At 40.8% G+C, this 25,000-nt stretch overlaps 1 protein-coding gene across 1 annotated transcript in view; it reads right to left on the reverse strand.

Moving 5' to 3' along the window:
- LOC308370591 (transmembrane protein 255B) overlaps positions 1 to 25,000 on the reverse strand; it is a gene marked incomplete at both ends in the record, with an annotated part of 82,345 nt that overhangs the window by 29,732 nt on the left and 27,613 nt on the right. Inside the window, one exon of the mRNA XM_080845270.1 lies at positions 22,458 to 22,547. Coding sequence (XP_080701396.1) covers positions 22,458 to 22,547 — 90 coding nt within the window. The remainder of the gene's footprint in view (positions 1 to 22,457; positions 22,548 to 25,000) is intronic.

Raw genomic sequence — 25,000 nt, forward strand, 5'->3', positions numbered from 1 at the left:
ACGTTAGCAGAAAAGGGCCCTCAGCCAATTAATCGACTTTAGTTCTTCAGAAAGTCAGGATTGGTTGCTGAAAGAAAGGAAATGCCCATATTTGGATTACACAGCCTTCTGATCGAGGCTCAGAGCTTTAAAATCATACCAGACATGACAGATGTCGTGTAAAAAGACGAAACGCTGAACGCGGTTCGAAGGAAGAATACTTGGTAAATTTAGGAGAAAATGGATGCCGCGGCTGAACTAAATGCAGTGAAACAGACACATAAATATGTAATTTTGACGTTTTCTTTAAAGTAGTATGAAAGATAACAAGTTAAAGAGGCAAACTAGCCCAAAATCTCAAATTTGACCAGGGCATAAAAAAATCAATATTTCACCTGTCGTGTCTCGCTTTAATATGGAGAATCGCCTCCGTGCCATTACCATACCAGGGTCCATACGCATATAACTGCGTTCTGTAGTTTTGCCTGCCGCAGCCCGCCGCCCTGACTTGTTTACTTTCTGCAAATCTAGTAAGTCGCTTATTTGCCGTCTTGCTTGGTCTTGTGTTGCACTTGCTTGATGTTTGACTGTGTAAGGACAGTCGTTGAGTGACTAGTCATAATGTCAAATTCAGCACATTTCAAGAGATTTCGTTAGTTTAAGCTGCTAGCATACCTTTAGCGAATAGCTATTGATCCGTTGTGCTGCTTTAAAGGACGTATTTTAATACAAAATAAATCGAAATGTTCAGTGTGGTCGCGGCAAAATTCCAGCTGTCACTCGCAAATCATCTTATACATCGGCTACATTGCGTCTATGGCATCGAAAAAAATAAATAAATTGGGTAATCGTGTTTTGTCAAACCAATTGCATATTTATGTGTAACTATATTAAACTAGGACATTCTATGAATTTCCCTAGTTTAGTCATGATACTTGCAAGATACATGCTCTCTTTCTCTCTCTATCTAATTCATACCAAGGTAGGCTATAGGCAAACATTAAAACTACAGCATAGCTTACCTAAACTACGTACATAACATTAGCCATTGTAACACACGTGCCCATCATTTTAAACATGTAAGGTGTATTTCAGTATGACAGATTTAAAAAACTGAAAAACTGCATTATTTGTATGTTGTTAATATGAATCAGAACTATCCTTGAGTTCTTTAAACAAATACAGATTACTGTCTTTCAGGTGCTTTGCTAAATTGAAAGTACTATCTCCCTTGATCTGAAGAACACGTAAGCATCGTTTGCATTTTGTTCAAAAGTAGGGTGACTAGACATCCTGTTTTACCCGGACATGTCCTCTTTTCGAGACCTAAAAAATTCGTCCAGCAGGGATTCCAAAAGCGTCCGGGATTTAGCCTCGTCGAATATTTGTGTTTCTCTGGTTGTTTCACAAACTAATATTACGTCTTTTGGAAAAGGTATCTCCGTTACATTCCACCTTTTTGCGCGTGCTCTCATTGGTCCACCGCCTTCCCAGTGTTGCCAGATATGATAATTATCCTCCAAACTGAGCCTATGATACGATACGCCATTTCCAGTTTGGCAACACTTCACACCTGGCCGCCTCCACTAGTTTCATTGTTTACAATAGTAAATGGCAGATCTGCGTGAGAAAAACATGTCAAAACTTTGACTGGAACACCGAAGCATATACTGCCCCCGTCAGTTCCAGAAGAAGCGCAGCAAAGATTCTAACATCTGGCACCGGCGCTCACGGTACCTACGGTGCTTCAAAAAAATGGGTATCGTCGGTGTTTTGTTATTTAGTACCGAAAGGTACCGTAAGTACCGGTTCTCGTGACATCTCTAGTAGACACACACACACACACACGTACACACACACACCTACACACAGTGGTTAAATTGGGCCGGGGCTGTCCGGGGCGGAGCCCCGGCACATAAGCTGCCGGGTCTGGAGTTCTGCAAAGCAGATCTGCTGCGCAGCAGCTCCAGCCGATTTTGGCAATCTGCCTAGTCCATTCACAAGCAATGTTGTCCTACTCATTTACAACTTTTCCATTGCAAATCTATGTCGTTTTAAAACACAAATCTAAATAATGGTAGGGAAAGGCTGGCCTAGACATCTGGAGCAAGTTTGAGAAGTAGGCATATCGCGCACGAAACTTGCGCAGCAGCTCCTCCTCCGCGATCAGACAACACAACGTCAATCGGTCATCATCAGACATATCGTAGTAGACAGGTGAATGGCGAGGTAAGAGAAACAAAATTAAAGGTGCACGGTATTTTGAAAGAGGTCGATCATCACCAATAGGCTAATATCATTAGATATGGGCTTGCATTTTCATTAAGCAGGAAAAATTAACCTTAGACATGCAGGGATAGCCTGCTACTGGTGTGTCAACTCGCAAGCGCTAGTTAAAAAGAACAATGCTGCTAATTCTAAATGATTTAGCAAGTAGTCTATGCGATCTCCGAATCACATTTCTCATTCCTAGCTGGATGAATTTCAAACTTATTTGTATCAATGAATCAGCTCTTAATGTGTCCTCATCAAACACACTCAAAATCTACAGAGTACATATTAAGCAACATATAAAAAATGCTGGAGTTGTTGGCTGCTTGCTTCACTGCTTGTGGATGGTTGCTCATCATCTGAATCTTCCTCCTGGCTATGCATTGGTCCTTGAACATACACTACTCACAAAAAGTTAGGGATATCTGGCTTTTGGGTGAGTAGTGTATTTTAGCATTGACCCTGTGAATATTTTTTTAGAAAAGTAACCTACTAACAAATACTAATAATTGTATTAATATTGATTGATTCACATCCATATGAATGGATGACATGACAAACAAGTGGTGGAAAATGGAAAGTATTTGTTAGTAGGTTACTTTTCACAAAGTTAACTTTAACGGTGATGTGTTTTTTGTTTAATATGGCAACTTATTTACTGCATAATCCTCGAAAGATTTGTGAAATTTGCCCCTCCGGATCAGAGCCCCCCTACATAGAAAATCCCAATTTAACCCCTGCCTACACACACACACAGACACACTCACACAAGTGGACACACACACGCACATACACACAGACACACACACATACATATGGCTTTATTTAAGCAATGGTACTGGTGTTGTGTTGCCTCCTTAGGGTTTTCCCTTTCCAGACAAACAGAGAGGATCCTCCTGTGTCATCATATGGACAGGAGAGATTAATGAGGTAAGGAACTTCTCACACAAAGACACACACACAAACACATACACACACACACACACACACACACACACAGAAATATACATACACACACAAAACACTTGTGCACACCCACTCACACACTACCTGTGTAAAGGCAGTTTCACAAGCATATCTACGTACACACATCAAAAGTGTGTCTGCTCTTGTGTGTGAATGTGTTAGTGTTTGAGTACATGCTGGTTAGTCATCTGGATCTCCACACAGGGCTTTCAAGCAAATACAAGGCAACGCCAGTATCAACACACAACACACACATTCCCAAGCTCTCACACTGATTCGTGCGACTTACACTGTAATCAATTTTAATAGCCACATGTCTCCAAACATGACCTCAGGTCAACAGTTTCTCCACTTGGCTCCTCTGAGGTATTTACCAAGCTGGGATTTGAACCTGCAACCTTTTGATCATAGATCTACTCACAGGGGCTTTAGCTAACTCCACACATCTCCTCAAGGCCACGTCTTTTCTCCCTGAACAGACACAAAAAACCCACAACAAAGCAAGTTGTGCCTCCTGGCCAAAAGGTATCTGGGTCGCTCACAAATCCCATCCATAGGAAAGTTTGACTTAAAGATATGCATGTGTATGTGTGTATGTGTGTATGTGTACTTTCAGTGAACCATAACAGTTTGATTCTCGGTTGGAGCAGTTAAGCCTGCAATTTCACGTTAACTGCAGCCTCATGGTTTGATTTGAAGGGGTATTGTGCGATACAGAATGCACCATGCTGAAATGAATGTGAATTCTGACTTGTCCCCCATCATCCGCAGAAAGCGTGCCAATTATACGTGAGGTGTACATATCTTAAGTCATTTTCAGTCATCGCTGGCAAGGTGTTTGAGTGCTTGATTACTTCTGAGCATAAAAGGCTACGCAGCATGATATTAAGCTGGGGCATTGAAACATGCATTTTGTTGTATGCTACATTTTACTCAATGGTGAGTTTCAGTGACGTGCAGTCAGGGTAGGCAAGGTAGGCACTGCCTACCCTGACAAAATTGAAACGTAAAAATGTTTATTAAATAATTTTATTTAATAAACTTGTATTTGTATTTGTACCGAGTATTCTTGTGATTTATATATGCAATACATACGTTATTCCAATTGTTTAGACGTTACGATGACAATTGTATCAGTTACGCATAAACAAATACAAAAAAACGGCAGAATAAGCAGTGCCTTTACTGTCCATTCGTTGTGAACGGCAAAGAAAAAGAAATGTCGCGCATGCGCACTTCGATTCTGTATTCTTTAATATGTACGTCGAAAGGCACAACTCTACTGTGCCTTTGCACGTAAATATGTTATGCCATAATCATCTACGTTACGTATCAAACATGGACCAATTAAAATCGAGATATTACTGGACATTTGCGCAGCTGACGTCATTACACAAGCTAAGCGTAATCCCCGCGAAAATCAAAGTAAAAATGACAACAGCGGTATATCTACCGATACTGTGGAACTTAGACATTTCTCTAAACTCGACTTTAATAGAAAAAAAGCAGTAACTAGCAATAGGGAGGCCTATTCCAACACTAAATGAACTTCTGCAGAAAAAGGGACCAAAAATTGTCGTTTCAAACGGACTGGTTTGACAAAAAAGATTGGCATTGTGGCTGTGCTAGTCAGGTGAGTTAGAAACTATTTTGAGCTTAATTTTGAAATGAGTGTGGGGTTGAATTAATGCCGACTGCAAGCCATTTGCTTTCATAGTCAATTGAGCAGTGTGTGTTCTCACTGCTGCTGACTGACATACATAATTGGCCGCTGTGCAGATAGATGGTTGCATTCTGATGATGGACATTAACTGGTGTGTGCGTGCGTGTGCGAGACTGAGAGTAGTAGGCCACAGGATATGTTATCGTGATTGGATTTTTTTTAATATATCGATCGACCGTGCCAGTGCCGCACTTGTACCTACTGTCCTGACGTAGCCTATTAGCCTTAACAATAAATAAGGTAATCTGGCTTTCATAACTCAGTGCCTACCCTCGTACTGACTTCACCGCACGTCACTGGTGAGTTTCTAAATCATGAATCTCACGACCACAAATACATCTTTATGAATTGGCCATGCAAATGTGTAATTTGGTTATTTTCTTTAAAAATGAATGTGTAATTGTGTAATGAGTGTATTTCCTCAGGGCAAGAACCTAATCAGCAGGCCAGGAGATGTTGCTACTTTCCTCGAACCAATCCAACTTCTGCTCTGTAATCAATAGGCAAATGCTCTCAAAAACTGCTCTACACAACTGACTAGAATCTTCATACCTTACCCCACTTGTATCCACCCACATAACTGACCTATATAATTCCTTAGATTCTACCTATCCAATACATCACAAACTGTCCTCACTGACAACTGACAAGGGGGCCGGGCTGAGAGGTATCTCTCTCTCACACACACACACACACACACACACACACACACACACACACACACACACAGGGGGCCGGGCTGAGAGGCATCTCTCTCTCTCTCTCACACACACACACACACACACACACACACACACACACACAGGACAGACAGGGTTATGGGGGCAATGGACACAGTGAGGCAGCATTATTATAATAGGTTACTACAAAAAATAGGAACTAAAACACACTTTCCCCTAGCCCATGTGAGCTTCTTTTCCCCTTTTACCACTTTGCTCCTTCCTTGCCGTCCATCTGACCCGCCGCCTCCCTCTCACCTCTTCCCTCTCACTCGGACCACGCCCCGCACCCACACTGTGAGGATCTTCTTAAAAATGTATTTATATTATATGTTTAAATTACATGACACGCTAATATAACCCTGTTGCTTTTAAAGCCTCTGAAACTAGCAAGCTAATAAAGTCTAGCCTTTAATGTTGTTTTGCCATTCACATGTTTTTGACACAGCTTTTCAATGGATTGGTGTAGCAAGACTTTTTGTGTGTGTCCTTGCTAGTTTCACAACATGGTTTTTAGTCCACTACATTTGACTTGCTTGGGTTGATAGCTTACAGTAGAGTTTCGATCTATATGCACTCACCTCCCTGCATAAGCAGCGACTGAGCTGCAAGCAGTGGTTAGGGCGTAGCAATGTTTGCATAGACCAGCCCCTCAAGGATTTTGCAATCTTGCATTTTCACAAATTCAAGGATTAACAAATTGCAGGTTTCAATTTTCTCTTTTTATCGCAATATGTCCACAAAACAAAATGGAAAGTCAAGGAATTTCTGCATTCTTTGCGATTTATTTGATTTAACTCAGAATTTGAGAATTTCCGGTGGGATCACAATTTTAAGGAATTCCCGAAAGGAAATTGAACTAAAAAACTAAAAATCACCTGTAGGAAGGGTATAGGCTATAGGCAGTGTTGTATAGTTACGAAGTAGAAATACTTCGTTACTGTACTTAAGTCGTTTTTTTGGATATCTGTAGGCTTACTTTACTTTACTACTTATATTTCTGTTACTTTTACTTCACTACATTTTGCAACGAAAACTGATAGTTTTACTCCGATACATTTCCCCCGAAACCTTTGCTACTCGTTACAAAATCAAATCATCTTCAGAAAAAAAAAAAATCATGAGAGTGATGAGACCATCGTCGGGGACTGTGGTAGAACACAGACTGCAAGCAGGTTTGGCGAAGCAGTGGTCCTAGCGCACGTTAATGCACTTTTGACCGTTCCTAACAAAAAAACCTTACTTACTGTTGCTACATCGGACAAAACTCCTAGGACTGTCAACCCAAAAGCATGGCTAGGACGAGGACAAGCGCTATATCTCTCAGTGTCAGTGATTCTTTTTGGAGTAATATCTCCGAGATATCCTCCAACTTAAAAGGCAAAATGGACTGCAATATGCAGTTGAAGGATATATCCAAAACATTAATATCAACAACGAAGGGGACACAACAATAATCGAAGCAAAAGCATACAGGTCTCCATCAAAAAATTTGAAAAACCACAACTTCATTAAATCAACATTAAATGCCACCAGCTCAACCTTGTAAACTAGTCATGTTCTATCACCGCTGGGTAAGATCTGTATAGAATATTTCAAGCTAGCTAATAACCTAAAAAGAGTATTTATTCGTTTTCTTTATTCCATCGATGGCGAGGTATCTATCTTGCCAGTTAGGATGGTGACAATCTAAAGTTGCCTACAGAACAGTAACATAGCAGTGTGGAGCAAGATAGCTACTAGTAACGTTATTGTTCAAGGGATGTGTGTGCATGTTGCTGAAAGTATTTCATAGTCTTCAGCCCAAGAAGAGCGAGACTGAATTCTTTTGAAGATGAACAGGACATTTTTCAGTTTTAAGTAATGACTGGGTTGTTACTTTCGGTGCTGCTTTAGTATTGCCTATTGTGTTCAAATTGTGTTCAAATCAGCCCATGTTTGGGGGGGCGCTAGAGAGCAGGCCATGGAGTAAGCTGCGATTTGGGAAGCTCTGCTGAATTGTATTTAAAAACTTTGTTATAAGCGCGTAATACTGCCCAAAAAGGTCTAAAAAATACATTCGAAGTTGTACATTAGATAGCCAGCAACTCTGTTTTATTTTATTTTGAGCAAACTGTCAATGGCGAACAACCTTCGACAATTCATCTACACGGGAAGAAACACGGCTAACAGGATATAAGCCAGCATGACTGATGCTAAGACTGAACTTCTCGCATCTATAAAGGAAGGACTCTCTGCATTACTCAGGTCGGAACTGAAAGACGTCCTTGCAAGTGAATTTGAGGCTGTTAAAAGTGAAATACAGTCTGTCAAAACTGGTTGTTAATAGCATCTCATTGCATGCTCTGACCTGGACTCTGTGAAAACTACAGTCACTACACAGTTCAGACTACAGTTAGCAAACTTCAAGCAGAAGTCTCAGATCTACAACATAAGTGTCTCGATATGGAAGGGAGAATGAGGAGGTCGAATATCAGAATATCGAATGTGCCGGAAGATGCTGGTTAAGTTTCGCCATCTTTTGTCACAAAGTTGCTTAGTGAAGTGTTTAACATGGGCAATAAAAGTGAAAAGTGAAAGTCCTCTCTATGGCAGAGGTGGTGTAGACACACACACTCTGAAATCTACCTCTGCATTTAACCCATCCAGGGAAGTGACACACACACAGTGAAGTGAGGTTACACACTAACCCGGAGCAGTGAGCATGATGGGATGGTAGACAGGTCGCACCGAACTCCCCAACTGGAGAAAGCTAAGGGGAAGCCCCGAGCCATTATCGCAAAGCTACACTATCACCAGGATTGCGTGGATGTACTACGCCGGGCGAGGCAAGCGGGTGGTGCTTTGAAATATGGAGAAGTGTCCATTTCAATATTTCCAGATTATCCCCCCACCGTGGCACGCGCAAGATCTGCATTCAATGAGGTTAAACAACTACTAAAAGACCGGTCAGATGTTCGCTAAGGAGTCATTCACCCTGCAAAGTTTTGTATCACCTACAACGGGATCAGGAAGGACTTTCTTGATTCGAAACAAGCACTGTTATATGTCCAGTCGAACATTGTTGATCGAGGGTAAGCCAATTTGCAGAGTGCAGGCCTGGGTCTTGCACACTTTCTTTCATATCTGTATGAAGATGTTCTGGTGAGTGAAAGGAGTCATTGAAAAAGAAATACGTTCAGCTTTTGACTTTTATCTCCATTTGATATTATTAAATTTTTTCAAGAACGCTGGCTATCAGTTTTTGAATAGACAATGCCATGTTAGTAGGGCTGTAACGATACACCTACCTCTTGATTCGATTCGTATCACGATTCTTGACCCACGGTTCGATACACCCCACGATATTATTATAATTCTTATTTTTCTACCTCGCAATTTTTAAATTATATTTTCTAATTCACATTAGAATAAGTATGAGCTATAAAAAAATGAAGAAACAATTTATAACCAAATATTGAGGTTTTTATTACTCAAAGCAATGCTGTTGAAAAACATTCCACAAACTTCGGAACCTGTTATCTATCTGCAGAGCAAATGTCAGGCTCATACAAAAACATTAACGTGATTTAATTGATGCTAATACCTAGCGCGGTCTCTATAGGATTTCCCATATACGTTAGCATTAAGCTAACGTATTTTCTACCACAGTAAAACATGCAATACTATGTGATTGTTTTTAGAAAACGAATGTTATGTGATGAGATTACTAAAATGTAGTCTGCATGTCTGCTCAGTTTAGCAGTGCTACCCAAGCAAAGGTTTGAAAAGAACTTCAAGCTTCAGACTTTCTGTTAGGGAACCAGCAGGCTCATGACAACACGCGCAACCTTTGGGAGCATGAACTGCACTGAGTAAATTTTGCGCAACAATTAACCCCAACGCTGAAGCAAGCAGCCGCCGCACTGCACGAAAAGCAAGATTATCGGGCCCGTATACGCTGTGATACAGCCGCGAATGATCACCATTCCTGGCTGATCGCGGACATTGCCCCGAAATATCCGTCTGCCGCATACGAACGGAATTTCCCGGAAAGGAACCTGCGAGGGGAGGGGGGCCGATGTGTTTAGCATTCTCACCTCCAGCTGACAGAGGTGCGAAATGCTCTTATTAGCATATTGACTATCAGCAGTCTAGCCACACACACCCTGCTGCAGCCATTGGTTGAAAACGACAAGGAATTGAATTAAAACGTCTTGTGATGAGACGGAATGAGATTCTGTATAGGTCAGCTTTCAACTGACAAAACGTATCCCCTCCCATTTACAGCTATTGCCCCATAAAAAACGAAATTAAAATTTACACGATGATAATTTAATTAATATTCTGTCATTAGGGTTTTGCTCCGGGGTTATCACATTTCTTGATTCGCCTTCTGTATTCAGAGTTCTGTCTTCACAGGGTTTTGATTTCGGGGATATCACGATTCTTGCTTTGCCTTTCAGTTTCAGACTTCGAGGCTTCCAATGTACTTTCGAGGCTGTTCCACTCATATTCCGGAGCTTCCTCTCTGTAATGTTCTTGAGATTCACTTTTGGCATGTAATTATACAGAGTCGGGCTTACTCTGATATTGAGATGGTCATTTCGCAACTTGGGACATGTTTGCCACTCGTAAATATCTAACCTGTGTCTTTTCAGGTAGATTTTACGCGAGCTTCGCGAGATTTGAACCTGCGCTCTTCAGGTTAGTGGTACTGTGTACCTAATGGTGCTATCCGCTTAGCCACCTTTGCTGGTGAGAACCTAGCTCGTCGGTGCGACCAAGTACCTGGTTTATCATTCCTCCCTCCTCTGGGGTATTTCTGTTCTGTTACTGGAGCGTGCGAATTGGGAATTGTTTAGTGGACTTATGTGACGTTTTAATTATGTTCACGTAAAGGCGCCCGAGGCAACATTAGAAACTTTAGACTCGAATAATAAACGTTCAATTTCTAGTCTTTTTTACACGTAGTAAGTTTCAATAACACCATACCATTACATCGACATTCACAGTGGTGGAGTGGTCCCTGGAGAAGTGGGCATACTCTTTATTTATTCGTACAGCACAGGATAAACACCCTGTTTTGAGAAGTGGGTATACCCAATGCTGACTGAAAAATAAGTGGGTATAGCCTACTCCGTATACCTGCGTATACACTGGACTACACCACTGGACATTCAAGGTGCAAAGATGAGACGTCGTTGTGTGGTGAGAACTGATAAAAAAATCGCCTGCCTTCTGTTTTCCACAGTAGATCGCATGCTAGTTATGCTAGAAATGGCTTAGCATGGGTGGGATGGGGAAAGATAACACCTTTCCATCCAGACGCAAATTTAGCTAATCGGAATCTGTAAGTGGTTTCCAGATATATATATAGTTGATCTCTCTTATTTGACGAAGCAGTGAGTTAGCTGTCTTTCAATGTCTCTTGTCGAATTATCTCACATGTTTATGGTGGTATGTGTTTAAAAGTTTTAAATTAGGCTATGTGTAATGTTCCTAACTTATATATTATTATTTCACCTTAATGTTCTTGAGATTCGTTTCTGGCGTGTAATTATACAGGCTTACTCTGATAACAGTCATTAAGAGTCGTTAACAGTCGTTAAGCAACTTGGGCCATGGTTGCCACTAGTGGGGATCGATCCGGTGACTTTCAGGTTTTTTAAATCAGTGAAGCAGTGACGGGGTGCCTCCCCTGGCGGGGGCGGGGGGGGGTCGGGGGGAGTTGTTTTTAATCCAGGTCAATTTAATTAACATAACAAAACCTAGCCTGGCCACGGGGAAGGGGCGGGGGGGCTTTCACACCAATGTGGGCTTCTACGGCAATACACAGGGTCAAAGACTGTCGTAAATCCCACATTTCATGCAGTGACTAGCGAACCAAACTTTTTGAGGGCATGTCGCGGTTCTGCCTCCTCGCATCGCGATGCAGGTTCGTGCCCCAGAGTGTCGCGATTTCTCGGTTCGATCCAATATCATTACAGCCCTACATGTTACCTTAAGTGATATAAAGAAGCGCTATTTAAATTTTATTTTCAAAACTGTTAGGAGAGCAACCTGTTGGAACTAGAGTTCCCCAATACAAGCACACATGTGTGGATACCACTGTAAAGGGTTTAGGGTTCCCTAGTTCTGATAATAGGTGATTTGGGGTGGGAAGCAATCGCACAAGGGTTTTCTTTAAGGGTTTTGTTTTGTTTTTTGGAGGATGTATCTTTGCTATTTTTATTACAGCTAGAGTCCATTAATAATTGTACACAAAATAGAAAATGGTTAATGCACAGATGTTGACAGGAAATATAGGATGCCCAGTAAATTTCGTGAGCTGGAATGTTAAATCTTTAAATCACCCTGTGAAACGTAAGAAAGTATTGACACATCTCAACCAATTTAATGTGGGAATAGCATTTCTCCAGGAAACGCATTTGCAGACATGGGTGGGTGGAGGTGGGTGGATAGGCCAACTACATCACTCTGATTTTCATAGCAAATCTAGGGGTACAGCCATCTTAATTCATAAGAACATTCCATTTACAATGTCAAAAGTAGAGGCAGATAGATCCAGCAGATATGTTATAGTGACAGGTAGATTGTATGACCCTCCAGTTATACTAGCTAATATATATGCACCCACTTGGGATGACCAAGCATTTTTCTCAAATCTGTTCTCTCGTCTACCAGATATGGACACACATTACCTTATCTTGGGAGGAGATATGAATTGTGCTCTTTCCAATTTGATTTATTAACAGGATTGCGCCCATTTCAGGCGTAAAATAGCGGTCGTAAACATAAAACGGTATTTACAAAGGAGGCGCATTTGAGTAGAAGCGCATTTTTACGCTTTGTGGGTGTAAACCCGGCGAGGTGGGAGGAGAGAAGTTAAGTTGGGCGTGTAGTGCAAATATATGGGAGGAGAGAAGTTAAGTGCGCCTAATGATGTATTGCGTGGTATTTACTTAAACTGCCTGGCGAGCGCACGTCTCTAATTTGCGGGATAATTCTCCGCCTCATAAAAGCATAAAAGCACGTCTTAACCAGGAAGCGCATTTCCATTGAGTCTGAAAACGTTGATATGGCAGCAGTTATAAGAGCAAGGCAAAGACATAGACAGAGACAGCGCACAGAAATAATTTTTTCAACTCGTATAACACTTTTTCAGTTAAGCGAACCACAAATCATTAGATGGTACAGGTTAACCAGCCACGCAATACTTCAATTACTGAACCGGCTCAGAGACGACATCGAACCCTCCAACCGGCGATCACATTCCATTCCATCAGTTGTTAAACTCCGGCCAACATTGCAAATATTGGCATCCGATCATTTCAAACAGTTATAGCATCAGCAGTTGGTATATCTTAGCCTTCACTCAGCCAAATCTTCACCCAGGTACTCGACGCATTGCTACGGCGCACTGGTCAATACATTTCCCCACTGCCATAGCTGAAATTAGAGACATCAAACAGGAGTTTTTTTTAAATTGCAAACTTTCCGAACGTAATTGGAGCCATTGATTGCACACACATCGAACAGAAATTATTAATCTCGCCATGTACACATCTATATTGTTGTAATAGACAGTTTATGTATTAATGCCACTAATAGCATATTCTTTTTTATCGTGTTCTTTTAAACATCTCGCTGTAGGGATGGCGGGCAGAACAACGATATAACCGCGTGCACATTGAATCAGGTTCAGTGATTGAGCGAACGTGAACCAATATATCTATCTCCTCTTCGCTGAACCTTCATTTTCTCTTCCTCGAATCTCCATGGTGGCAGTAACTTGCAGGCGATTTCTCCCGTCTTTTAACGGTGCGCTAAATAATGATTGCCCGGTGCAGATCTTGTTTGATAAATACCACGGAAAATGCGCAAAAACACCGTGCGTTAATGTGCGACCGCAGATTAAGCTGCGGTCGCAATGTTAGTAAATCAGGCCCTAAATCTGCCCAGACTATCAAATTATTTCTCCATTAAAACGGTGTTTCAGATGTTTGGCGTTTCAACAATCCCACTTCTAGGTGTTATTCTTTCTTTTCACATGTTCACAAGACATATTCACGAATAGACTATTTCTTCATTGATAATCGTGTCCTCCCTATTGTCAGCAAATGTGAATACGATGCTATAGTTATCTCGGATCACGCTCCAATGTTGATGAGATTACAGATACCCGTCTCACAAGTCACACACCGTCCATGGTGCCTAAATAGTTTATGGCTTGCTGATGAATGCTTTGTTCAGTTTATCTCATCAGAAATAGTTACATTTTTGGAACACAATACAACACCAGGCATGTCGTTCTCAACAATATGGGAATCCATGAAAGCATATCTAAGAGGACAAATGATCTCATATTGCGCCCAAAAGAAAAAGAGTGAAATGGCACGGCTTAAGACACTAACTGATGATATATTACATATAGACACAATACTTGCGCAAACCCCATCATCAGACTTATATAAGCAAAGACTGATACTTCAGACAAAATTCAATCTCCTTTCAACCAAACATATATCAAACCTCCTCAATAGAACACACCACAGAACCTATGAACATGGAGAGAAGATAGGCAGAATTCTCGCACACCAAATACGCCAAAACGTCAGTCTATATCTGAAATAACAGATGAGTCTTGCACCAAACATATTAACCACTCTAAAGTTAACCAGGTATTTCATCAGTTTTATTCAAACTATACACTTCAGAGTAACAAAAAGACGAATGCCTGTTCAAGTCTTTTTTTGATAATTTAAAAATCCCCTCTGTAGGTGACCTAATGGCCTCTGAACTGGAAAAAACATTCACAGAGGAACAATTTCACTTTGCTGTTAAATCTATGCAAAAATAATAAATGTTCTGGACCGGATGGTTTATGTAGTGAATTCTTTAAACGTTTTAGTAAAGAAAAACCCAGTAGAATGCGGTTCATACCGCCCAATTTCTGTGTTAAATGTTGACAGTAAAATACTTGCTAAAATGCTGGCTCTACGACTGGAAAAAGTGCTTCCTTCATTGATTTCAGATGACCAGACAGGATTTATTAAACATAGACAATTATCCTCTAACATACGTAGATTGCTTAATGTTCTAAGATCCCACCCCACCCAAAGGCACAGAGGTATCAATATCCCTAGATGCAGAAAAAGCCTTTGATAGGGTGGAGTGGGATTACCTATTTTATACTTTGAGATGCTTTGGTTTTGGCCCAAAATGTATACATTGGATTGAGACACTTTATTTCCTACCTATGGCAGCTGTTCGGACTAATAACAACCTGTCTCCTTTTTTTGATCTACAGCGTGGCACTAGACAGGGCTGTCCTTTGTCACCCCTTCTATTTGCCCTAACAATAGAACCACTTGCTATAGCACTGCGTAACAGTGTTGATATCAAAGGCATAATGAGAGGAGGAGCTGAACATAAAGTGTCATCATATGCTGATGACATGTTGGTGTATATGACTGACCCCAGGACTTGTCTGCCAAAGATGTTTGATCTGCTAAACTCCTTCGGCAAGATATCAGGATATAAAGTTAATGTGCAGAAAAGTGAGCTTATGTGTATTGACCCCAATTACCAGCTCTCTACAATCAAATCACTGCAAATTAAAATATGCACAAACACATTTAAATATCTAGGTATTTGGATAACCCATAAGTTTAAAGGTCTATATGAAGCCAATTTCCCCCCACTCTTATATTTCTTAAAGAAAGATTTAGATCACTGGAATCTCCTTCCCCTGATGTTAGGGGGGAGAATAAATGTAATTAAAATGAATATTATGCCCCGGTTTCTGTTTCTGTTCCAGTGTATCCCCATCTTCTTAACAAAATCTTTTTTCATAAATATAGATACACTTTTGTCCAGTTTTATTTGGAATGGTAAAAACCCACGCATACGTAGGGAAACTCTGCAACGTCACTGACTACATGGTGGGCTTTCCCTACCCAATTTTTAGTACTATTATTGGTCTGCTAACATTAAAAACATAATGCACTGGATTCATTTTCTAAGGTTAAAGACCCAAGTCCCAAGTGGCTGGAGCTTGAGCGTGCATCCTGCTCAAAAATATCTTTACATGCACTAGCTTGTTCTAAAATACCCCTTCCAAAACCCATATCAACATACTGCATGAATCCAATTGTAAGGCAATCCCTCAAGATATGGATACAGTTCAGACGGGCTTTCTCTATAACTGAGATGTCTATAGATACCCCTTTAGTGGGGAATAAGATGTTTGCTCCCTCCATGACTGGTGTTGCTTTTGAAACATGGACTGAAAAGGGACTGAAAACAGTCAAAGATATACAGCCGCGGAAAAAATTAAGAGACCACTTCAAAATTATCAGTTTCTCTGGTTTTACTATTTATTGGTATGTGTTAAAGTAAAATGTACATTTTTGTTTTATTCTATAACCTACTGGCAACATTCCTACCAAATTTCAAATAAAAATATTGTCATTTAGATCATTTATTTGCAGAAAAATGACAATTGGTCAAAATAGCAAAAAAGATGCAGTGTCTTCAGATCTCGAATAATGCAAAGAAAACAAGCTCATATTCATTTTTAAACTACACAATACTAATGCTTACACTTAGGAAGAGTTCAGAAATCAATATTTGGTGGAATAACCTTGATTTAAAATCACAACTTTCATGTGTCTTGGCATGCTCTCCACCAGTCTTTCACATTGCCGTTGGGTGACTTTATGCTACTCCTGGCGCAAGAATTCAAGAAGCTCGGCTTCTTTTCATGGCTTGTGACCATCCATCTTCCTCTTGATCACATTTCAGAGGTTTTTTATGGGATTCAGGTCTCGAAATTGGGCTGGCCATGACAGGGTCCTGATCTGGTGGTACTGCATCCACACCTTTACTGGCCTGGCTGTGTGGCATGGAGCATTGCCCTGCTGGAAAAAACACTTCTCAGAGTTGGGGAACATTGTCAGAGCAAAAGGAAGCAAGTTTTTCTTCCGGGACAACGTTGTACTTTGCCTGGCTGAGGTTTGTAAAAGACCATAAGGATTGAAAAAGCGGACTGGAGGTTCTTCTAAGTTCGTCTTCTCTGATGAGTCTGATTTCACAGTAGGTGCAAGACTCTCTGGCTTGTAGGCCTCTCCAGGTCTCCGTCTAACCATCAGACGACCATGTGTTGGGCAAAGCTGAAAATTGGACTCATCAGAGAAGACGAACTAGAAGACCCTCCAGTCCGCTTTTTTCAATCCTTATGGTCTTTTACAAACCTCAGCCAGGCAAAGTACAACGTTGTCCTGGAAGAAAAACTTGCTTCCTTTTGCTCTGACAATGTTCCCCAACTCTGAGAAATGTTTTTTCCAGCAGGGCAATGCTCCATGCCACACAGCCAGGCCAGTAAAGGTGTGGATGGAGTACCACCAGATCAGGACCCTGTCATGGCCAGCCCAATTTCGAGACCTGAATCCCATAAAAAACCTCTGAAATGTGATCAAGAGGAAGATGGATGGTCACAAGCCATGAAAAGAAGCCGAGCTGCTTGAATTCTTGCGCCAGGAGTAGCATAAAGTCACCCAACGGCAATGTGAAAGACTGATGGAGAGCATGCCAAGACACATGAAAGTTGTGATTTTAAATCAAGGTTATTCCACCAAATATTGATTTCTGAACTCTTCCTAAGTGTAAGCATTAGTATTGTGTAGTTTAAAAATGAATATGAGCTTGTTTTCTTTGCATTATTCGAGATCTGAAGACACTGCATCTTTTTTGCTATTTTGACCAATTGTCATTTTTCTGCAAATAAATGATCTAAATGACAATATTTTTATTTGAAATTTGGTAGGAATGTTGCCAGTAGGTTATAGAATAAAACAAAAATGTACATTTTACTTTAACACATACCAATAAATAGTAAAACCAGAGAAACTGATAATTTTGAAGTGGTCTCTTAATTTTTTCCGCGGCTGTATATATAGGTGGCACCTTTGCATCTTTTGAACACTTGAGAACACATTTTGACATTCCTAACTCACATTTCTTTAGATATTTACAACTTCGCAGTTTTGTTTCCGCAAATGTTCCTTCTTTTCCAATGATACCGCCAGATTCCCTTTTAGACAGAATACTTAAGATGCCCCTTTGACTTGGGGAGGTTGTTGGTAGGTTGTACTCTCTACTCAGCATGGATAATTTGAAACCGTTGACAACATTAAAACATCAATGGGAGGAAGAACTGGACATAGAGATAACAGATGAGCTATGGCAAGCCCCTCTCAATAACATACACTCATCTTCTATTTGCCTACGACATACCATTATCCAGTTTAAAGTTACTCAGTAGCCCCTTATACATTCGTCAATGTAAAGCTGTTACATCGCGTCTGCACCGATTGAAACTCGCGAACGTGTTACAATTGCCTCATGTATAAGGGGTCTAGATGTGAACTGTTCATTTTTCCGCCGAATCGTCTGACCCTTTCGAGAGAGGTGGTTTACCACGATCGCTCGGCTCAGAAAAGGGCGTGTCAAATCAGGCCGATGTGTCATGGGGGAGTCGGTGCGTGACTGGGGGTAGACGGTGACAGGAGGCTAGAAAGTTCGAGGCTAGAAAGTTCTTGCCTGTTCTTGAAAGGAGACTGATCCAATAGGCTAGTAGGCCTACAATTTTTTATCAGTAATAAAACGCAATTTGGTACACCATTTTAATATGGTAATATAGCCTACTGTTTTTTGCAAAATGAAAGAAAGCATATTTAGGAAACGCCACTCGAGCCTATTCATTCCGAAATTTCACCACATTGTAGGCTATATACTGTAACAACCCCAACACTTGCCTGCTTCCCTTGCAAATCAAAGTTTTCCGACTATTTTTCTTACCTTCTTTCTTAGCTGTTGATGTTACTGAGCTAGAAGTTTAAGTTGTTCTGAACATATCGCGCTGCCAATGCCCAATGTCACTTCTGAGTCAAATCACTCCATCATCTCTTTGAAATTCCTTATTCCACGAGTGGTAGGCTACAATGACTGGCTGTTTTCAAATATAACTAATAGCCTAACGAAACAAAGATTTTCCTCTGCTGATCCCGCGTCTATATGGAAGTTTGTAGAGAGAATGCGGGGGAGTAAAATGCTCCACAAAATGCTCCGCTGCCGGGGTTAATTCCCTTTCCTTTACGTCTACTGCTGTCTAGTAAATACATACAGACAGCCGGAAAGGTTAACAAACGGAATGAAATAGCTACACATTACACACGCTATGTTTTAATAAAACCCACGTTACTCACATAGGCCTACTGGTTAACACTAGTGTTTGTTACAGCACATAAACGTTTGTTGCTACATCCAAACTGCGTCACCGTTGTCTCTCCCTGTATCTGCTCCAGCCGCACCATTTTACTTGCAATGTGAATCATTTCATTTAAATATGCTTATTGCCATTTGTTGCACCTTAAGGCGAGACACGGCAGGTGAAATATCGATTTTTTTCATGCCCTGGTCAAATTTGAGATTTTGGGCTAGTTTGCCTCTTTAACTTGTTATCTTTCATACTACCATAAAGAAAACGTCAAAATTACACATTTAAGTGTCTGTTTCACTGCATTTAGTTCAGCCGCGGCATCCATTTTCTCCTAACTTTACCAAGAATTCTCCCTTGAACCACGTTCAGCGTTTCGTCTTTTTACACGACATCTTTCATGTCTGGAATGACTTTAAAGCTATGAGCCTCGATCAGAAGGCTGTGTAATCCAAATATGGGCATTTCCTTTCTTTTCAGCAACCAATCCTGACTTTCTGAAGGGATTCATTGGCTGACGGCGCTTTTCTGCTAACGTGATTCGCTCAGTGCCCCACATGTTGTCTTTAAATGCGGTTTTCTCAAAATTAGTGTTTTTTCATTTTTAGGTACACATTTCTCAGCCTATGTAGAACCTAGGTACACCACACTTCCCAGTTTCACACATAGCATTGTTATGAAGACATCTACAGATGGATTTATTTATAAATTGTTCCTGGCCAGATTTATGGGTCATTTTACCTGGAAATCATGGCGAAAATAGGGTTTTTAAGGCCACGGATAGTATATTTTGATTTCCCAGGTCATAAAAGCAGATATCCTAAAATCCATCTGAGTATTTTTTGTCATTTGATAAATGAACAAAATAAAAAAAGAATTTTGGTTCTGGCTTTATCACAGTTTAAGATTCATGTACCTGAAATATATGCAAAAACGTGCATATTTAATGAGATCCAGCCTAATTAGCATAATTCAATATGCAAAATTCAAAAACTTGTAATACATTTTTTTCTTGTAATGATGTATGTAATCAACTGGTAAAGTTTCATGGTGATCCCTTGTATTTAAATGTTTTACCCTATTCACCTGCCATGTCTCGCCTTAATCATTTTCTACAAACATGATATGCTATGTATGGTGTAGTAGACTGAGACTCTATTCACTACTGCACAAAAACTAGACACGTTTGCAAAACTAGACGTTTGCAATGAAGTAGGTAAAACAACTTTTGCCGATATCTCCGTAAGGGAGATGGGTTGTGTGCCCAAATTTCCTGGGATCAAAGAAGACGTTAGTATTCATGTGCAAACTAAAAATCACGTCTCAGGATTGCTGCGCATGCAAGTTATTTCGGGTGTCTCAACTGTTACTAATAGCCTACCACTGTCATATAGTTATGAGTTCAGTAAAAGACGGAGCAAACACAGTTTTCTACCGTTGTTGAAACACATCCACGCGTAGACTCGTTTTCTTTCCATCTGAGAGTGGTTATTCAAAGAAAATATTAAGAACTATATGCTGATAGAAAGAAGGGAACTTTAAGCCACTACACTGCCTGTGCACGATGCGGATCCACGTTGATGTTGTTAGTAAACAAACCAGGTGGGAGCACATCTCCGTGGTCTTTGCGCATGCCCGAGGCAATGTAAACGCTTTACATTTTGCACATGTAAACACGTAACAACAAGAGCCGTTTCCCTTGAAAATTTTCACACCTACACGCGAATACGATATGATAAACTGTTCTGATCACATTGGCACATGTATTAGGGCCTACTGTTTACATTGGTCAAAAGCAAAGTTGGCCAGAATTGCACCTAATATTGACCCAGAGTGTGATCGATGTAATACAGAGCCAGGTACTCTGTCACATATGTTCTGGAGCTGCCCTAAATTGTCTGAGTTTTGGGAGTTGATTTTTGCTTTTCTTTCAAGAGCATTACATACTCGTATTGACCCATCACTGATCATTGCCATTTTTGGAGTAGTACCACAAGATCTTGGCATAGGCAAATGGGGTAAAACAGTGATAGCATTTGTTACTCTCTTGGCCAGACGGATAATTTTATTGAAATGGAAGGATAAATCTCCACCTATATTTAAACACTGGGTTAACAATGTTATGCATTATTTAACACTTGAACAAATTCGCTATTATTTACAGGGTAATAACATTAAATTCAGTTATATTTGGCAACCTGTTCTTACATTGGTTGAACAGATGGACTCTAATGACATTGTATGACGTGATTGTTGTTCTCCTCCCCCCTTTTTTTTGTTTCGTTATCTATATAATATGTCAATATCTGTATGCTGTGATTTTGATGTATCCCCCTTTTATTTTTTTTATTTTATTTTATCTGTTTTTCATTTCAGTAGTGGTGCGATGTGGGAGGGTGGGTGGGCGGGTGGGCTCTGGGTTGTGTCCAGGGGCGGCCTTTCCTACAGGCGGTATAGGCGGCTGCCTAGAGCGCCATCTAGAGGGGGAGCGCCAAATAATGCGCCCGGAAAAAAATTATATTATAAAAATTATATATTTTTTTTTTCCCCGGCGCATATTTTGGCGCCCCTTCTATATCTCCAACCAATATTTTGACATTAAAAAATAAATCTAAAATTAGGGTATAATGAGCCAAAAATTGAAAACGGAGGGGTATGTTCTTCATTGGTGTTGTCAGAACATGCTAGTATAGCGAGGCATTTGGTTCGAACGTGTGTGTGTCTTATGAAGAGGCTTAAGCCCAGCGGCGTGCATGACTAGACGGGCCGGAATGCCGAACTCATCAATTTGCTCTCCTTACCGTTGTAAAGACAGGTGAAATTAACGATATTGCAACCTCCGGAGGTGCAGGCAAATGTACTTATGATGTACAATACACATTAAGGGTTGCTACAATATGTTATAATGAAAACACTAATGAACACAGTATTTCAGAGATCAAACTGATTTTGGAGAAACAGTGTATAATGAGCAGATAGACAACACATGGGTAAACATTAATACAACTTCTTCAGGGAGATTTCAAACATTATTGTGAATGACGAACATTTACATGGATTTATGGGACAGCCAGTCTATTTGCTGCGATCATTGTTGTGATGCATGGGGGGGGGGGGGGTAGTGTGCTAGGGCCGCCCCTGGTTGTGTCTGTTGTATGTTAAAATACAATAAAACGAGTTTGATAAAAAAAAAAAAAAATCAGCCCATGTTTATAAGTTTGCTAATTTTAGTCTGAAAAAACTTCATAAATTCAACATTCTGACCCTTTGCTTTTTTATTAACAGCATTTACTTGTACTTTTACTTTCAATACTTTCAAGTACATTTAATATTAGAAAATTACTTTTGATACTTAAGTACAGTAAAGATCAGATACTTTAATACTTTTACTCAAGTAGTATTTTAAAAGGTGACTTTTACTTGAGTAATGTTTCAGTAAGGTATCTGTACTTTTACTCAAGTATGGCTTTTGGGTACTTTATACACCACTGGCTGTAGGAAGTGTGAGGTGTAAAGGGAGAGGCAGAACCATACTCACAACACTGAGAAGAATGAACACCCCATCCACCAGCACAGACAGGAAAGAGGCCATGATGCCGAAGCTGAGGAACACGATGGAGGCAATCAACTGAAGGGAGGAGAGAGAGATAGAGAGAGATAGAGAGAGAGAGAGATAGAGAGAAAGAAAACAGAGACAGTCTAAATCACTGAGCAACATGACTGATTGTCTCTCTGTGTGTCTGCATGTTTATCTCTGTCTGTGGGTGAGTGGTGAGTGTCTCTGGGTTTGTGTGTGTGTTGGTATGTTCACGTGTCTGCAAGTGTGAATGTGTATGTCTGTGTGTGTGTCTGTAAGTGTGAGTGTGTAAGTATGTGTGTGTGTCTGTAAGTGTGAGTGTGTATGTGTGTCTGTTAGTGTACATGTGTTTGTTCTGGCCTCCTCTGGTCCCCGAGTGAGTGTGTTCATTTCCTCAGCAGCTCACCTCACTGCAGGGCTGAAGAAACAGCCCTACATGCAGAGAGAGAGAGAGGGAGAGAAAGAGAGAGAGAGAGAGCAGATGTGGCCTAACTCTCCCACTCACTGTCAGTCCCTCCAGTTTCCTGCGATTTCCAAATTCAATGCAAAATCATCTATTTACACTGAAATTGTGCTTGTTTTTTGGTTTCTTCTGGCCTTCTGGTTATGCACACCCTGTCTCAACCACTGCCACTGCTAAATGCCCCAGTCCAGTGTCGGGTGTGTGATGGATTGATGACCACGGTGAAGTTAGCATGGTTTTAGACATTTGCATGACATTCAGAACATAGCTGGATCTATAAATGTTATCACATTAAAAGTTAAATGAACTACATACACATTATGGGCCCTATTTTAACGATCAGAAACGCAAGTAGGACAGCGCCAAACGCAAGTAGCTGTGTGGGCGGCTCTATGGCGCATTTGCTATTTTAACGGCGGAAAAAACACACTTGTGCCCAACGCAAATGCCAAATGGGTTGGTTAAAGGAGGTTACTCAGCCATAGGTGTGGTTTGGGCGTAATATGCAATAAACCAATCAGAGCGTCATCTCACATTCCCTTTAAGAGCGAGCAGCGCATATTCCATAGCGGCTTGTTATTATAATGGCGGAAATACTTGGAGGAAGACGGTGAGGCCACCAGAACGTGTGTTACCAGAAACAATCACGGCAATATTTTCCCATGCTTGTTTGGAGAAATGTTTATACTTTTCATTTCTCGTTTGTATTTTTTCAGTTACTAGCATTCGTTTTTTGGTGGCAACATATTTGAAATAAAAGTCACAAAAACATACTTTCCGATGTTTTGGGTTCACCCTCACTGAATCACTAGGTTATTTATGCATGGTAATAATATTGCACCCATCGGCACATGCAGTTCAACCTCACGTCTTCTAAAGTCCTCTAATCTATCCTCATTTATGTCATTGACACATCCATGATTCATGGCAATGTTGTGTAAAACACTGGGGGGGGGCACGTATGTGAATATGGGTGCAGTCTATAGCGCCAAGGACGCCAGGGAACCCATACTTCTCCCAGAACGCCTGTGTTGTACCCGATTCAGCACCCTCCGCGGCAGATAGGAATAGGAATAGACTTTATTTGTCATTGTGCATTAGATACACAACGTAATTAGTTTGTGCAACCACTAAAAAAAGTGCAGTTGTGCTGGATGGAGGGTAGGAGGGTAGTGTGATTATTTAGTTCTGTGATAGCCCTGGGGATGATGGGTTCTGCAGTCTGGAAGTGGGGGCTGTAGTGTACCGGTAGTGCCTGCCAGAGGGTAGCAGGGTGAAGAGATGGTTTGCGGGGTGAGTCTCATCCTTCAAAATTCCACATGCTCTGCGGAGGCAGCGCGTCCTAAAGATGTCGTCCAGGGGAGGCAGTGGAAGTCCAACTACTCTCTCAGCAGATCTTATGACCCGACTGAGGGATTTTCTGTCCTTGTCTGTGCAGTTGACATACCATGCACTGAAACAGTATGTGATCACACTTTCAATGCAACAGTGATGCTTTCAATGCAACACCCCCTCGAGGGAGCGCGCACCACTCGCTTGATCGGAAAGGAAAGCAGTTCGCCTAAACAAACGCAGGGAAAAATACTATACTACGATTTCATTATTTGTGAAAGAGATGGAAGAGAAGAACACAAGTGATTACAGTCTTTAGAACTGTTCTAAAGAGTACAAACAACCAATGTTTTTCTTCCAAAAACCTCTGATAATAGCGAACGCAAAAGAACACCTTTTTGTTCTGTGGAAATATATAGCCTACCCCAGCCATGACTACAAAATGAATTAACTTAATTTTCCTTTGAACAAGTTGAATGTATTTGACACGGCGTTTCACAAGACTAAATATCGAGGGGGTGCATCTGCCGCGGAGGGTGCTGAATCGGGTACAACACCGCCATTACAATTAACCTGAATCATTTGGGTCAATGTGTACGCTAGATGTATGCCTATTTTTAAAATATCTTTGGATATGGATATCACAATGATTTCCTCATGTGGTAAATACTTTATTTTCCTTGTAATTATATATGGCTTGGTGTAAATC

Source organism: Sprattus sprattus (assembly GCF_963457725.1).
Source record: "Sprattus sprattus genome assembly, chromosome: 9".
Classification (NCBI taxonomy): domain Eukaryota; kingdom Metazoa; phylum Chordata; class Actinopteri; order Clupeiformes; family Clupeidae; genus Sprattus; species Sprattus sprattus.